This window comes from Manacus vitellinus, unplaced genomic scaffold, assembly GCF_001715985.3.
Source record: "Manacus vitellinus isolate BGI_N305 unplaced genomic scaffold, ASM171598v3 scaffold_20_pilon, whole genome shotgun sequence".
In the NCBI taxonomy this organism is placed as follows: domain Eukaryota; kingdom Metazoa; phylum Chordata; class Aves; order Passeriformes; family Pipridae; genus Manacus; species Manacus vitellinus.
In genome coordinates this window covers 12,507,807-12,524,110 of record NW_021939471.1, presented here as the reverse complement: position 1 = coordinate 12,524,110, position 16,304 = coordinate 12,507,807, and the positions used below count along the sequence as shown (strand labels likewise).

Here is a 16,304-nt window from a genome sequence, read left to right as displayed (position 1 = left end):
GATTTTCTAATTTTGTCTTCTTTTGTGTGACTGCTGAAGATAGTTTTCTCCTCCTTCTCTGGTATAATCCTTTTGCCTGTTTTTTTATCACTTAGCAGTGCTTTCTCAGTCAACAATTGTCCTGAACCCTCCTCATAATGAACTTCTTCTTTCTCTGTAGAATATGTTTCTCTTACTTTCCTTTCTGCTACTTCTGGCTTAGGAATAGATGGTTTAAAGACTAGGTGAGGTTTTTCTCTGGAAAACTCCTCATCTTCAGTGGGGTGTTCTAGGTCAACATCTTTTCTCAATGCTGGTTCAGCCTCCTCAGATAGGTCTAAGGAATGTAGTTCTGGTGATGTAAAGTCCAGTTTCTTACCTTTCTCATAATCTTGAATATCTTCCATTTTCTTTGCTTCTTTGCTAAAAATCTTATCCATAGAAATTTCAGCTACTGTGCTACCAGATTTATTAATCCGTTGAGTTTTACTTGGTATGTCATGCTCCTTCATGGATTCTCCAAGAGGAACTTCAGATTTCTCTACAGTAAAACCTCCTCCCTCATTTTCTTTTCTAAGCAGAGGAGTTTCAACTATTGCTGCCTCTATGATATCCTGTACAAATAAAGTTTTATCCTTAATGTGAAATTCTTCAGGTTGCAAACTTATTTTTGATTTTTTCTCTTTTCCTAGAAGTCTTTTCTGGTCCCTGGGCTGAGATGGATTTTTGGGTTTAGGTACGTAAGTTGACTCAGTTTCTTCTTTTCCATGCTCAAGAATCTTTCCTTCATGAAGAACACTAGACTTGTCAGAGCCTTTCTCTATGGCACCTTCCCTATGAACAAGTAATTTAATTCCATCCTCTTTTTCTTCTCCAGAATCTCTTTCCACACTTTCAGATGTTATAGAAATCAATTTCAGTTCCTCATCAGGTAGTGGTAGTTCATCCTTTGTACAAGTAATGTGATCTATTTTGACTTCTAATTTCTCACCTGTAAGAGTAGTCTTTCTTGGAACTACAGGTGCCATTTCTGCTTCCTCTTCTTCAGAAGCCAGAATGAAATATTTAAGAGCAACTTTCTCCTTCTCATCTTTCTCTGACTTCAGTATTCCATCAGCTGTTTCCAGTGAGATTTTGTACTCAAGAGGCTCTATTGTCTGAATTGTCTCCTTAGGACTTACTTTCTCTTTTACGTGCAAATGTTTTTCAACCAAAATCTTCTTTAACACAATTGACTCAGGCTTTTCTTCTTCTACTGGGGGCATTTTACCTCTGTGCTTTAGTACAGATGGTGCATCAGGCTTTTCTGAAGCTACAAAGGTTTCACAGGTAATTTAGAGAGTTAAAATCCAAAAGAATAAGGATCAAGAACAATAGTTTTAAGATTTTAAGACAAATTTTCCAGCTATACCTGAAATAAAATTAACACAGAACATTTTTTCTCCACACAACAGAAAATTTACAACACAGTCACAAAAGAAAAGAAAGATAAGAATGGCACACATGAACAGAAGACCTGTTAGTATTGTCTCACCACTGTTAGTATTGTCTCATTAGATCACCAATTTAAATCCAGTCCAGGTTAAAAGTAGCAGAAAATGACAGCTATCTGGCCACTGATGTAAAATGGGTTAATTATGCCACTGGAGGCCTGGCTACATCACCAGATCAGTGGCCAAGAGACATTCATGACTAGGCTTCTCAACTGCCCAAGATCTGTAACATGAGGCCCCTTGAACGGTGGGCAAGCAGAATGTACATCAGTTCTGCTGGTGGAGCATGGGCTCAGAGTGTTTCAGAGGAATCAGAATCTTCAGGTTTTTTCCACAGCAGGCTATGATCCGGGTAAGCATATCAGATGAAAGTAGTAATACTCTAGTTCTCCAACACCACTGCCACTTTTCCTCAGGACTTCAATGACAAGTTAAAATCAGAAAACTAAACAGCACAATGATTGTTTAGAAACATGTAACTTCCCTTTTTCTACAGAGAAAATACAAGATGCAATTCAAAGGCAGACATCAGGACATAAACAACATGAAGGAATCAACAGAATACACAAATCTCATTGTAGGACAACAAATGAAGACAGACATATCACCATCCAGGAAAAAAAAGAACACAGATTCATCTTCATAGTATATCAGAGACACTTTTAGATCTGGTGACAGTACCTAGAGTAATAAGATCCTTGAATAGGGCCTCAAATCTTCCTGTAATGAATGAATTATTGTATAGCTCTTCATTTTTTTTATCCTGAAGGTATTTAGGTATCTCAGAGAGAAAAACCTTATAAATAGCATAGAATAAACATAAATACCTGCTTTCTTTCCAACAACTGGGGCTGTCACTGGAGCAGTAACAGCAGGTGCTGGTTCTGCAGCCGGTTTTGGAGATTTTAGAGCTGTAGGGAAGAAAAAAGAGTTCTTGTTTTAATACATTATTTTAAGTTTGATATTTAAAATGTTTTGTAGATGGTATGAAAGTTCCACTCTTATTAATATCAAAGGAATTTGTTTAATGTGGACACTTCTAGGATTCAGCAGCACAGGGTGCTGAGCCATCTTGTCTAGACAGTGCTTTTGCCAAAAAGGGTTGGACCAGATTACCCTTGATGTCCCTTCCAATCTGGTATTCTATGATTCTGTGAATGTTCTTTCAGCCAGAAATCTCTGAATGGAAAATGCTTCACCAATATTCATGACTAAAGAGTTCTTACCTACTGCAGGTTTAGGTTCAGGCTCAGGAGGTGGCACAACTGCTTGCTTAGTTTCTGTCATTTCAAACACAGAAATTACAAGTAGGTTAATTTACATGTTGTGTAATCACATTGAACATTGAAAGTTAGAAACAACAGAGAGAGATAAATGAAGACAGAATTTATTGGTTTATATTTTATTCGGCCGAAAAGCAAGAAATTAACTTGAGATGAACTCTTGGAATGCAAGATACAATGGAAAAAAAGATGAATTTTTCAAGCACTGAAGAATTAAAGACAACAAGAAACCCAGAAGAATTTAAAATGGTTAATCTTGACACAGTAGTTATGGGCAGACTGGACGACAGTAATGCATTATGTTAATATAGCATGATATTCAGCACTGAATATAATTTAGTTGCTGCCATAAGGAAAAAGAGCACCACATGTCTGTACCTTTTGGTGGTTCAGGCACATGTTTCTCCTCTTTTTTTATGGTAGGTATCTCAGTTTTCTTCCTAGGAACTTCTGGAACTTTAAAATAATATTTTAACTTTTTAAGATATAGTGAATCATTTTGAATTCCCAAATACAGTAACTTCCAATGCATTTAAAAATTTCATTGTTTTCACACATAAAAGTTTCAGATGTTCATAAGGTTTAGGAATATGTATTTCTTAGAGTGAGATTTGAATAAATTTGAAACAATAAATGGGGAAATGGACAAGTATTTGTAAAATGTTATATCAAAGAATACTTGGATTACATGTTTCACTGTAGTTATATTTTATGAGTATTATAAAATATTTGTAAAGTTTTTTTATGCACACAATAAAGATTGAGAAACAATCGCAAAATGTAGAATTCTGACACAAATGTGAATGTGAAATTTGGTTGTGCTTTCAGCTAAGCTTTAACTTACATAATTAGGTCAATGCAAGCCATCTTTTAAAATCTCACTTTCATTCCTGAATTTAAGAGAATACCACTTAATAGTGGGATTTTATTTTTTCTTTAAATTATAATTTACCAAATAGATTTGAATGCAATCTAGTACCTTCAGGTTTCTTAATTTTTTCTACTGGAGTAGGTACTGGTTTAACTTCTGGTTTAGGCTCTTTTTCTGGTTTAGGTTCTTCCTCTTCAGGTTTCTTTTTAAGAACTTCAAAAGAAAAGGAATTTCAGTTTTTAAAGCACAGGCAAACAAAGAATAAGACAGTGAACAAGAAAAGATTAAATATATATTATCAATCATAAAGAAACAGGAAAGTAAAATATATAGTTCAATACAAATGGAAGATTTTTGTAACTATTCAAGATACTACTCTGAAAGTCTTTTAAAATACAAATCAATTAGGGCAAAAAGAAGGTTTTAGTAAGAGTAGTCCATCTGAGAGGAAAGATGTCAATGTTAACTGTCTATAATGGAATAAAATTTCTTATAATATCATACATTTATTCACATATTTAAACGATGACTTACTATATGTAATTATGAATTAATAACTGGAGTTAAAGATGATTTTTAGGGAAAAAATGCAGGAATATTATTAAACTTCTATTGACTTCAGAGAGAGAACAAGATTAAATCTTCAAGTATTATATTTGGTGAGCTCAAATTTATATAATATCTATTTTTCATTTTATTTATTTCACTTATTTTTGTCCTCTCAAACCTCCATCTTGGATACCTAATAGATTGAAATATCTAATAGATTGAAATAACTGATGACTGAGGGGTCTGAAAAGTGGAATATCTATATTTTAATATGTTCTCTGAAATTTGAAGGTTGGCTGTAAGGTATATAGGCACAAATCATCTGTCTGTGGTATTTCAAAGAGAATTAGAATTAGTCCTTATTTTTCTAAGCAATAGTTGAGCACAAAGGGACTCAGAATGTCCCAGACTTTGCAGGAAAGTGGACAAATGTCCAATAGTACCACAGGATTCTGTGATCTGTGCACTACTTCTAAGAAAACCATAAAATAGAGTACAGCGGCTACGTATGTAACTTCAATAACATTTACACTGTCACTGGACAGAGGTCCAGAAGCTGAAGACAGTGGAAAACTCTCAGCTCTAGTGTAAAGAGAGTTATAGGGAACTAGATTTTCAGTGTTCTGCTCTGTTTTCATTACAGATCCTTTGGATCTGAGAGACTTTCTGGCTATCCTCACTTCATCCCTGCAACTACAAAAGAGATAGTATTTGATTATGTAATTTTACATACCACACACATAAAACAATTTTACTTAGGGGAACATGCTGAACAAGGTTAATCTGCTGGGTTTTTTACAACAGAGCCAAGTTACTATACCTCTTTTCAAAACAACTTCTTCTTTTGGTGGAGGAGTAACCTCAGGAATTACTTTGCGAGGTTTCTTTACTAGTCCAGGCACTTAAAAGAATATTATTCCAGATTTTATTATAGGTTCATAACAGTCATAAGAGCTAACCAACAACTAGCCTGTCCAAACATACAAATCAAATGCTGGTTCACTACTGAATATTAAAACAAAGGTAAAATGCTGATATTGAAGTAAATAATTATAATATACTTTCTATATTATTTGCTTACAGCTGTCACCTAAGCTTATACATAAGAGAAAGTTTTGATACAAATCAACAGAAGAGAAGTATGGTTCGAGAAAACTATAAAGGTTATGTATTAAAAAAGAGTTATAGTAGCATTTTTATTTCCTTTTCCTCTTCCATTACAGACTTATGTTACATATCTATTCATCTGAGCTGACTGTCTGTGATATTCATATGGATTCAGTGTAATTTCTAAATCTGGAACAGCATTAAGAAGAGATGTTCACTGCTTAGCTGCTTAGTTGATCTTAAACTCCGGTACATATGAATAATATAAAGGAGTACTTGCAAAGTGGCTTGCTCAATACATTATTCCTCCCCATCTCTGGAAAGCATCCTCTCATAAAAACAAGTTACATTTCAGAAAAATAATAAACTAGATATGTTGGAACAATGCTCTATATATTTAAACAGTATTTTATATTTTATTTTTCCCTAAGCAGAAAACCAAAGGGAGCATCTACACAAGTGATAAAACTCATAAAAACTTTCTCACTTTTCTATGATTCTGTCTATTGCATCTCAAGGATTGCATGACATGAGATTAAACTGGACATAAATAGAACACAAACATATACACCCAAGACAGTGGTGCACTGTTGAGCATAATTTAACATAGACAGCTTTTTGATATATCTGAGCCAATTAAAGAAGAAGATACTAAGAACTACAACTTTGGGCCCATGAGAGGCTTATTTTAAGTAAGATCCTTATAGTAGCTAGGTACCTTTAGCAGGTGGGGGTTCCAATTTCGGAGTCTCACCAGGTTTTGCAGTCACAGCTTTCTTCCTTGATTCAGGAGCTTTAAAGAAAATTATGTGAATTTTACAACACACATAATTAGATTAAAAACAAAAAGGAGCTTTCTAAAAAATCCAAACAACTGATTAATACTATTGATGTAATAGAAGGACAAAAGCTGCAAAGCAAAGATTCTTGCTGATTAACTGTTTAGAAAAAGTCAGATGGTCTGTAGGAAGCACAGTTGATTCAAAACCCAAGTTCATATAGTAACACCAGCAAATTATTGCTGGGGATTCTTTTCATTTGCAAGAATACGTTAAAGAGAGAAGAATTACGTTAAGGATAGAAGGAAGTGTTAACTTGGTTAAGATTGTTTTAATGAATTGGTTTTTTCCTGTTGAAAAGAATCCATGTAAACTGACTTGGCATAACACATAAAATATAATGAGAGACTGAACATTAGTAAGGCGCACCATTAAAGTGATAGTAAATTAGAAAAGAAATAAAAAAGACACAAAATGATAACTTTAAAAGCACTCTTTTCAAGATACATCAGTATAGTTTTAAAAGATTATATGTTTGAGTTTCCACTGTTATTTGTGGCTTCAGATGATTATACCTTTAAGTAGATCTTTTGCCAGTTTAATATCTTCTGTGGGTGGAGCAGGTGTTGGTGGTTTTCGCTTTTCAGGGACCTTCTTTTCAGGTTGCAGCACTTTAAATAATATTAGGTAGATTTAGAACAAATATATTGTGATGGTAGTTATGTGAAGAGTAAAATACAAACCGAAAGACCACCATTTTCCATTTCCAGTGAAACCAGTGAAAAAATATCATTGAATTAAATGGGAGCATGAAAGAGGCTTAGGTTATTGCTTTGTAGCATGCACACAATAGAAATATCCAAGCTGACTTAAAAAAGCATGTCAATAATATGAGAACAAAGGTGAACACCAAATGATGAGAAGACTCGTGTGGACAAGAAACAAAATGAAAGTACTTAAAATAATCTTTAAGTTGTACATAGAATTAAATGATCAGAAATAATTTGCAAAACATATCGACAAAGGAAAAATTACACAAAGACCTACAACATACAGACACATGTGAGGAATGACAGAATGAAGAATGCCCAGTAATGAAAGAAAGGTATCTGGCAGCCTCTAGGGAAGTACTTTGTATACCTTCAACTGGTAAAGCTTCTTCGACTTCTACAACTGGAATTTCTTCTGCTTCTTCAGGCTCAGTCTCCTTTATGATTTCATATTCTTTAAAGAATATTGACAACTGGTGTAAGTTTTCAATTATAAGATGGTTTCACATGAACAATTATATTGATATAACTACAAAGAAAGCTACTCCAAAAGACACAGACAAATACACATTAGGAAAACTAATCACTCAGTATCTGTTACCTTTGTGGTAAATGCAAGATTTTGAGAAACTACTCTCTTTCTAAGAATGAATCTGGGTTACGTGAAGAATAGTATTTTTTATGTATATAATATAAACTAAACATTAAATTTGTGGATGAGACATAATAGGAAAGAATAAAATATTCAATGCTCTCTAATAATTTCAGATTACAAATATGAGGGTTTGAGAGACTCTAATTTAGTGGGAATTTACTATTATCTTAAAAAAAGACATAGTTTTTTAGGTATATCCTGTGCAGGAGCACATACTATAATTCCAAAAATTAAAATATAATAGTAGATACAAGAAATATTGACTGCTATTATCTAAAATAGGAAATGAACAATTCACAAACATTACAATGAGAAAAAAGGAAAACATCTATTTTAAAGCTTATATTTAGAAGAAGAGGACAAAGGATTGTCCTTATAGTAATAGATATGATGGCACAAACCTTCACTTGGTAGTGATTCAGGTATTTTAGGAATAGCAACAGGTACTTTCTCATCTGAGACAGGTTTCTCGGTTACCTCAGACACTTAAAAAAAAATATTGTTTCTTTTATTTGTCTGTATATAAATGTACATATGAGACACACAAAAAACAAAGACACTTAGCACACAGTAACAGTGGTCATAATCATGAAAGACTGTGCTCCAGTCTCTCTCAAGGTAGTCTAAAAACAATTATCACATTTTATAGACTTAGTTGGGAACAAAGAAAAGAGAGAATATAGAAAATATTTATTCTCAGGAAATGTCTCCTGGCAATATATACCTTTGGTTGGAGAAGGCTCTGTTTTTTGCAATTGTGACTTTTTAGGTGTAGTAAGAGGCACTTTCTCTTCTGGGACAGTTCTCTCTGGCACTTCAGGTGCTTTAAAGATATTAGTAAATTTTCATTTTTGTGAATATTAAGATACATATATATACATACAATAACGTAAAGTGCAATGTCTAAAAAGAGTAGGGCATACAAAACATAAAGAATAATAAAATTTTAAGTGACATATTATTAATTTAGCCCTGCATACACCAGTGAAACAAGGGAAAAAGTATCCAGAGAATAGAGAAGAGACTCAGTCACTGATGTATGTACCTTTAACTGAAGGAACTGTATGTTTTTTAAGGACAGGCATAGGCTCCGGTGCTTTCGGCACAGTCACAGGCTCTGCTTTCTTGGGCACAGCCAAAGGTTTCTTGGGCACAGCCACAGGCTTCTTTGGCACACCCACAGGTTTCTTGGGCACAGCCACAGGTTTTGGAGGAATGACCACCGGCACCTCCTCTTCTGACTCTTTCTCCTCAGCCACTTCAGGCACTTTAAAGATATTAGTTATTTTTACTTGAATGCACTAAAGGTCATGCATATATAGACTCAAAATGACCAGATGTTGCTCTCACCCCTCCCCACAGAGTGCAGAGGGGCAAGGAACACTCAATTACTGCAACAAAAAAATCCAGAGGGCATGGAAGGCTCTTTCAGAGCACCACCATATACCTTCAGCTGGAGGAGCTTCTGGCTCTCCAGGCTCGGCAACCGGTGCCACCTCTTCTGGTGCTTCCACCTCCTCTTCCTCTTCCAGGACCTCAGCCTCAGGCATCTCGGGCACTTCAAAGATATTAGTGCGTTTCATTTTACATTGTTGAAAACACATGCCAAGTAGGAACAAAAACCAGGGCAACAGAGACACAGAACATCACAACACCAGCTCAAAACCTCACACACCCATGCAGCACTCTTTCCCCAACACGCACAACCTTGACAGTCTCAGTCAGGAATCAGAGACAGCCCAAGAGAGGGTAGGACAGTGCTTAGGAGAAGAAGATTAAGTGTCTCCTTTGTTAAGTTATCCATGAAGACAGGTACCTCTGGGTGTTGGAAGCTCTGGTGCTTTGGCAGTGGCCACAGGTAGTTTTTCCTCACGAGTAACCTTCCTGGGCACCTCGGGTGCTTCAAAGATATTAGTAACAGTCAGTTTTATACAATAAAGAGGAAGATGCACAATGAAACATAGACTGGAGATGCGCTCATGAAAGTAACCAAACAGGTCTCACAACATCAACCCATCTCTCTCTCTCTCTCTCATTTGCTCTCTCTCGCTCTCAGACACACACCACCTCACACAGCACAGGCACAGAGGAGTGATGCCTAGTGAGTTCTGTGAGAAAACTGTTGGCTATGTTTAGGTACAGCTTGAGCTGCGAATTAGGACACTCTGCTCTGTATTTAGCAGCCTTCCCTCCTTGGGAGGAGAGACTGTCATTCTCAGCCCCGCTGGGGTCCGGCTTTTCCCTGGGACCAATCCCAGCCCATATCTAATCTGTGGCATTCCTCATGAATCTGCTGGTGCTTGGAATTCAGCAGTCTGGGTAGAGACAGGGTGAGGACACAATAGTTCTCTTTTCTCCCTATTTTTGTCCTCTATTTCTGTTCTTTGTTTATGCTTTTCTTTTTATTGGCTTATTTTCTTACCCTAACTACCTATTGTGCTTCAATTTTCATTGCACTGTGGCAACTTCCACAGCCTGTATGGTGCAATGGATTTTACAATGATTCTTTCTTCCTTCTAAACCCCCAAATTATCAGTACTTTCTCTAAACACTTGATATGCTGTCACTTCTCACTGCACTCATGTGCATTGCTGAGTAAAAATTGGGTTTTCATTTCAAAAAATTTATGTCTGTCATAAAAACTACCTGAGTCTCTCTAAAGACTCACGTAGACATTCAGTGACAATTTAAGATAACAGAATTGGCCAGCCATATGAAAAACTTATGATAAATTGCTAAAATGTTTTTTTTTTTGTATCTACTGATTCAAAACATGAGAACAAAATAGCAAATTCAAAATATAACCTGAGTTGTTGATAAAAAATACTAGATTATCAATTTCCTAACTGTTACTTAGCATAGAATGTAGAAATGTCATGAAATCACAAATGAACAGGACAACAGACATCAGAAGTAACACGTAAGACAGTAAGAAACAGTCTCATTCAGACTGATGCACAGGGTGACAGGTACCTCGAACTGTGGCAGGTTCTGGCTTTTTTGGCACAGTTATGGGTATAGGCTCTTCCAGAACACCTTTCTTGGGCACCTTGGGCACTTCAAAGATATTAGTATATTTTAGTTTTGTGAGCACTGCAGATGTATACGAAACAATAAGACAGTCAATAGTATATTCACACAATCTGTTTTGAGAAAGTGCTGTGGTTACATTCAGTCATCAGTTATGCTTTGCTTCAAAGCTGTGGAATGACCAGGGTGTCAAAACATCACACAGGAGATGGGAATTCTGGGTTTGGTCTTAGTTTCTCAGTCAAGGTGGAAATGTAGAAAACATATGGCTTCCCAGTAACAGATGATCAGAGACTTATGGAATCCTACTGTATTTGTGCATCAGCCATATATAACACACAACTAGTTTAGCATTGTAACAATTTTTTAGGAAATTAGCATTTGCTTTATCATTACATTCTTGTTTTTCACTATCAATTATTTCCATTCTTTACATATCCTTTAAAGTTTCTGTTTTCCACAGTTCCTGTCATTTAGATTCTATTGTTTTCAGAAATATGTATTTCTATCTTGTCTTTTTGACTGTATTAATGTGCTAGTAAGATAATCAGTAGATATATGCAGTCTTTTGCTAGTAAATCTACCTCATGCACATTGACATTAACTTACTTTCAAAGAGGTAGATAACAGATATTGCTGCTGTCATTTGTTAGAAATTTCAGGGATGTAACATTTTGTTCTTTAAACTTAGGACTTATTTTCAAGCTCTTCAGCAGAAAAACGTTATTCTGCTTAAAGTAAACATTCAGTAATTGTTTATTCTCAAACTTTACAAAAATATCAGAAAGCTGCAGATATTTTTCAAAGAATGGAATCTAGTTTTTCTGTCATTTCTTTGACACTCTACATTGCATTTCATATTTTTTAGGCACCTATCTCCAATAGGTCATCATCAGAAAAATTAGTTGAACTGAAGTCCAGAAGAGCATGATGTTTCTTTCTAACAATGATACTAAGAGTGATGATCTGTACCTTTGCCTGGTGGTGGTTCTGGTTGTTTGGGTACAGCAATGGGTGGCTTTTCCTGTGGGACATCTTTCTTGGGCACCTTGAGCACTTTAAAGATATTATTTCCTCTTAATTTCAGAGTTAAATTAATAGAAAAGCTCATAACATTTGAGATAAAATCAAAGAATTTAGATATTACTAAACACTGTAATATTCCTCTAGCGACTGGATGGTTAGTCACATGCACAAAGATAGTCCAGCAGAGGCTAAGGGTAGAGGACAAATAACAAATCTTACAGAAAAGAAGTGATAGCAAATGAAAATACTAATCTATACACTAAAATAAAAAGTAACACTCTCCAGAAGATATACCTTTAGCTTGTGGAGGTTCTGTTTTCTTTGGCACAGCCACAGGTTTCTTGGTCACAGCCACAGGCTTTGGGGGAATGACTGCTGGCACCTCCTTCTCTGCCTCTTCCTCCTCAGGCACTTAAAAGATATTAGATCCTTTTACTTGACTGAGCTTAAAATCAGCAAAGAGTCAAATGGCAAGCAGCAAAGCAGGAAAGTAAACACTTGACAGAGTACCAAGGAGTCCTTTTCAGTTAATCACTCTTACTTCAGGTGGACTACTTGCAGTAGTATGGCCCAAGTATGGGCTTATGAGGGCGGGGATCCTGGTGAGCCCCACCCTCTCTTGCAGGAATGTACTGATGCATAGAGGCACAAAACGACCAGATGCTGCTCTCACCCCTCCCCACAGAGTGCAGAGGGGCAAGGAACACTCAATTACTGCAACAAAAAAATCCAGAGGGCATGGAAGGCTCTTTCAGAGCACCACCATATACCTTCAGCTGGAGGAGCTTCTGGCTCTCCAGGCTCGGCAACCGGTGCCACCTCTTCTGGTGCTTCCACCTCCTCTTCCTCTTCCAGGACCTCAGCCTCAGGCATCTCGGGCACTTCAAAGATATTAGTGCGTTTCATTTTACATTGTTGAAAACACATGCCAAGTAGGAACAAAAACCAGGGCAACAGAGACACAGAACATCACAACACCAGCTCAAAACCTCACACACCCATGCAGCACTCTTTCCCCAACACGCACAACCTTGACAGTCTCAGTCAGGAATCAGAGACAGCCCAAGAGAGGGTAGGACAGTGCTTAGGAGAAGAAGATTAAGTGTCTCCTTTGTTAAGTTATCCATGAAGACAGGTACCTCTGGGTGTTGGAAGCTCTGGTGCTTTGGCAGTGGCCACAGGTAGTTTTTCCTCACGAGTAACCTTCCTGGGCACCTCGGGTGCTTCAAAGATATTAGTAACAGTCAGTTTTATACAATAAAGAGGAAGATGCACAATGAAACATAGACTGGAGATGCGCTCATGAAAGTAACCAAACAGGTCTCACAACATCAACCCATCTCTCTCTCTCTCTCATTTGCTGTCTCTTGCTCTCAGACACACACCACCTCACACAGCACAGGCACAGAGGAGTGATGCCTAGTGAGTTCTGTGAGAAAACTGTTGGCTATGTTTAGGTACAGCTTGAGCTGCGAATTAGGACACTCTGCTCTGTATTTAGCAGCCTTCCCTCCTTGGGAGGAGAGACTGTCATTCTCAGCCCCGCTGGGGTCCGGCTTTTCCCTGGGACCAATCCCAGCCCATATCTAATCTGTGGCATTCCTCATGAATCTGCTGGTGCTTGGAATTCAGCAGTCTGGGTAGAGACAGGGTGAGGACACAATAGTTCTCTTTTCTCCCTATTTTTGTCCTCTATTTCTGTTCTTTGTTTATGCTTTTCTTTTTATTGGCTTATTTTCTTACCCTAACTACCTATTGTGCTTCAATTTTCATTGCACTGTGGCAACTTCCACAGCCTGTATGGTGCAATGGATTTTACAATGATTCTTTCTTCCTTATAAACTCCCAAATTATCAGCACTTTCTCTAAACACTTGATATGCTGTCACTTCTCACTGCACTCATGTGCATTGCTGAGTAAAAATTGGGTTTTCATTTCAAAAAATTTATGTCTGTCATAAAAACTACCTGAGTCTCTCTAAAGATTCATGTAGACATTCAGTGACAATTTAAGATAACAGAATTGGCCAGCCATATGAAAAACTTATGATAAATTGCTAAAATATATTTTTTTTGTATCTACTGATTCAAAACATGAGAACAAAATAGCAAATTCAAAATATAACCTGAGTTGTTGATAAAAAATACTAGATTATCAATTTCCTAACTGTTACTTAGCATAGAATGTAGAAATGTCATGAAATCACAAATGAACAGGACAACAGACATCAGAAGTAACACGTAAGACAGTAAGAAACAGTCTCATTCAGACTGATGCACAGGGTGACAGGTACCTCGAACTGTGGCAGGTTCTGGCTTTTTTGGCACAGTTATGGGTATAGGCTCTTCCAGAACACCTTTCTTGGGCACCTTGGGCACTTCAAAGATATTAGTATATTTTAGTTTTGTGAGCACTGCAGATGTATACGAAACAATAAGACAATCAATAGTATATTCACACAATCTGTTTTGAGAAAGTGCTGTGGTTACATTCAGTCATCAGTTATGCTTTGCTTCAAAGCTGTGGAATGACCAGGGTGTCAAAACATCACACAGGAGGTGGGAATTCTGGGTTTGGTCTTTGTTTCTCAGTCAAGGTGGAAATGTAGAAAACATATGGCTTCTCAGTAACAGATGATCAGAGACTTATGGAATCCAACTGTATTTGTGCATCAGCCATGTTTCATTAAAGACTGTGTGTTCTGTCCTGGTCTAGGTAGTTACTGTCATCTTTTTACTTGTTACCTGGATAATATCACTATTTTTATCCTTCAGGTTGACTTCACCTTTCTTTTTCTGTCTTTGCATGTTTCCTCTCTTCTTTAACTTATCACATTTTCCCTCTAACATCTCCTGGTTTCCATTCTAATCACTAAATGTTGCTTATAAGTATTTCCTCTTATATTAATTTAAATTTTTTGAATGATTATATCATTACTTTGAGGCAGTACTTCACAGTATTTCAGATGGAGAGGATCTGGTGGCAGAATGAACGTTTTCTCATAGAATTTTAGAATCATTTAGTTTGGAAAAAACCTTTAAAATCATCAAGTCTAACTGTAAACCTAAGACTGCTAAGCCCCATTAAACCATGTACTAAGCCATCCCTACTAATAATGTGAACAACTGTTTATGAATTCATTCTCTTGTTAGCATCTTTAAGTTTTTAGCATTTTTTCATAGACATAAGTTCATCATATCTGCTTGATATGTCTTAAACCTAGTACAGCAAAAGTTTGTATGGTGTTAGTTGAGGAAATATTTGACACCCCTGCACAGCAATTCGTATTTGGTATATCTCTCACATTTTTGATATCAAAGTATACAGTGAAAGATCAATTTGAACTGAGACTCATTAAAAAAAAACAACACCCTTCCTTACGATGATAATAGTGGTGACATGTACCTTTAGGAAGCGAAGCTCCTGTTTTTTTAGATACAGCAGGGGGCAGTTTCTCCTCTGGAACAGTTCTCTCAGCCATCTCAGGCACTTCAAAGATATTAGTGCATTTAATTTTACAACAACAATACAACAATGTAAGTACAGAGACTGAAACACAGAGGACAACAGAAATGTTCTGAAATAACAAATTAGCACACGCTCATATTCAGTGCAATTTGTTTAGCAAGCATCATTTAAAACAGATCCAGAACGATAGACAGAACAAAAGATGTTAAGATCATACTTAAGAGAAGACTAGGTGTGCTTGTCATGTATTCATGATAAAATGTAGACTGATGGAGTGTTTGATTTCTCAGGAATAGTTAGAGGAATTTTCTGTTCTGGGAATGCCTTTCAGGCATTGCATATTTAAAGATATTAGTTATGTTTATTAAGCTTTAAAATGAGCAGTGAAACATAACACACTGAAGAGAAGGAAAAGAGATCCTATGCATAAGAAGAGGTACCTTTAGTCTGTGCAGCTGCTCGCTTTTTAGGTATAGCAATATGCTCTTGCTTTTCGGGCAACTTGGCTGGTGGTGGTTCCTCCGGTGCCAAAACAAGGTCTGGTTCTTTGGATGCCACTTCAGGCTTTGGTTTTTGAAGTGGTGTAGAAGATTCTAGTTTTTGGGGTGCTAAAACTGTTTCTGGTTCCTCAGGCAGTATGACAGGTTCTGGCTCGCAGGGTGCCACAACAGGCTTTGATTTTCTGGACACTGCAAAAGGCTTTGGTTTTTGGAAATCTGCAGCAAAGTCTGTTTCCTCAGCTGCTACAAGCTCTGTTTTTTGGGTCAGCACAAAATGTTTTGTTTTAGGGGGCACCAAACCAGGCTTTGATTTTTTGGTTGATTCAACTATCTCTGACTCCTCAGACACCGCTGTGAGCTTAGGTTCCTTGGGGGCTATAAGTGGTTCTGGTTTCTGGGATTCCAGAACTGGCTTTGGTTTTGAGGGCATCACACCATGTTTTAACTTTTGAGGTGGCACATCATGCTTGGGTTCCTCAGATACCACAACAAACTCTTGTTTCTCAAGCACTACAACATGTTGTGGTTCTTGGTGTTCCAAAACAGGCTTCTGTTTTGGAGGCATCACACCATGTTTTAGTTTTTGGGGCTCTGCATCAGGTTTGGGTTCCTCAGATATCACAACAAACTCTTGTTTCTCTACAACATGTTCTTGTTTCATTACAACTTGTTTCACTACATGTTCTGGTTTTTCGTGTTCCAAAACAGGCTTCTGTTTTGGGGGCATCACACCATGTTTTAACTTTTGGGGTGGCACATCAAGCTTGGGTTCCTCAGATACCACAATAAACTCT

General features: G+C 36.8%; 1 protein-coding gene across 1 annotated transcript in view; it reads right to left on the bottom strand.

The window, feature by feature from the left end:
• TTN (titin) overlaps window positions 1–16,304 on the bottom strand; it is a 241,352-nt gene that overhangs the window by 103,893 nt on the left and 121,155 nt on the right. The window contains exons 157-163 of the mRNA XM_018071672.2: window positions 6,637–6,732; window positions 6,001–6,075; window positions 4,996–5,076; window positions 3,735–3,839; window positions 3,134–3,211; window positions 2,699–2,752; window positions 2,300–2,383 (exon numbers count right to left, since the gene is read on the bottom strand). Coding sequence (XP_017927161.2) covers window positions 2,300–2,383; window positions 2,699–2,752; window positions 3,134–3,211; window positions 3,735–3,839; window positions 4,996–5,076; window positions 6,001–6,075; window positions 6,637–6,732 — 573 coding nt within the window. The remainder of the gene's footprint in view (window positions 1–2,299; window positions 2,384–2,698; window positions 2,753–3,133; window positions 3,212–3,734; window positions 3,840–4,995; window positions 5,077–6,000; window positions 6,076–6,636; window positions 6,733–16,304) is intronic.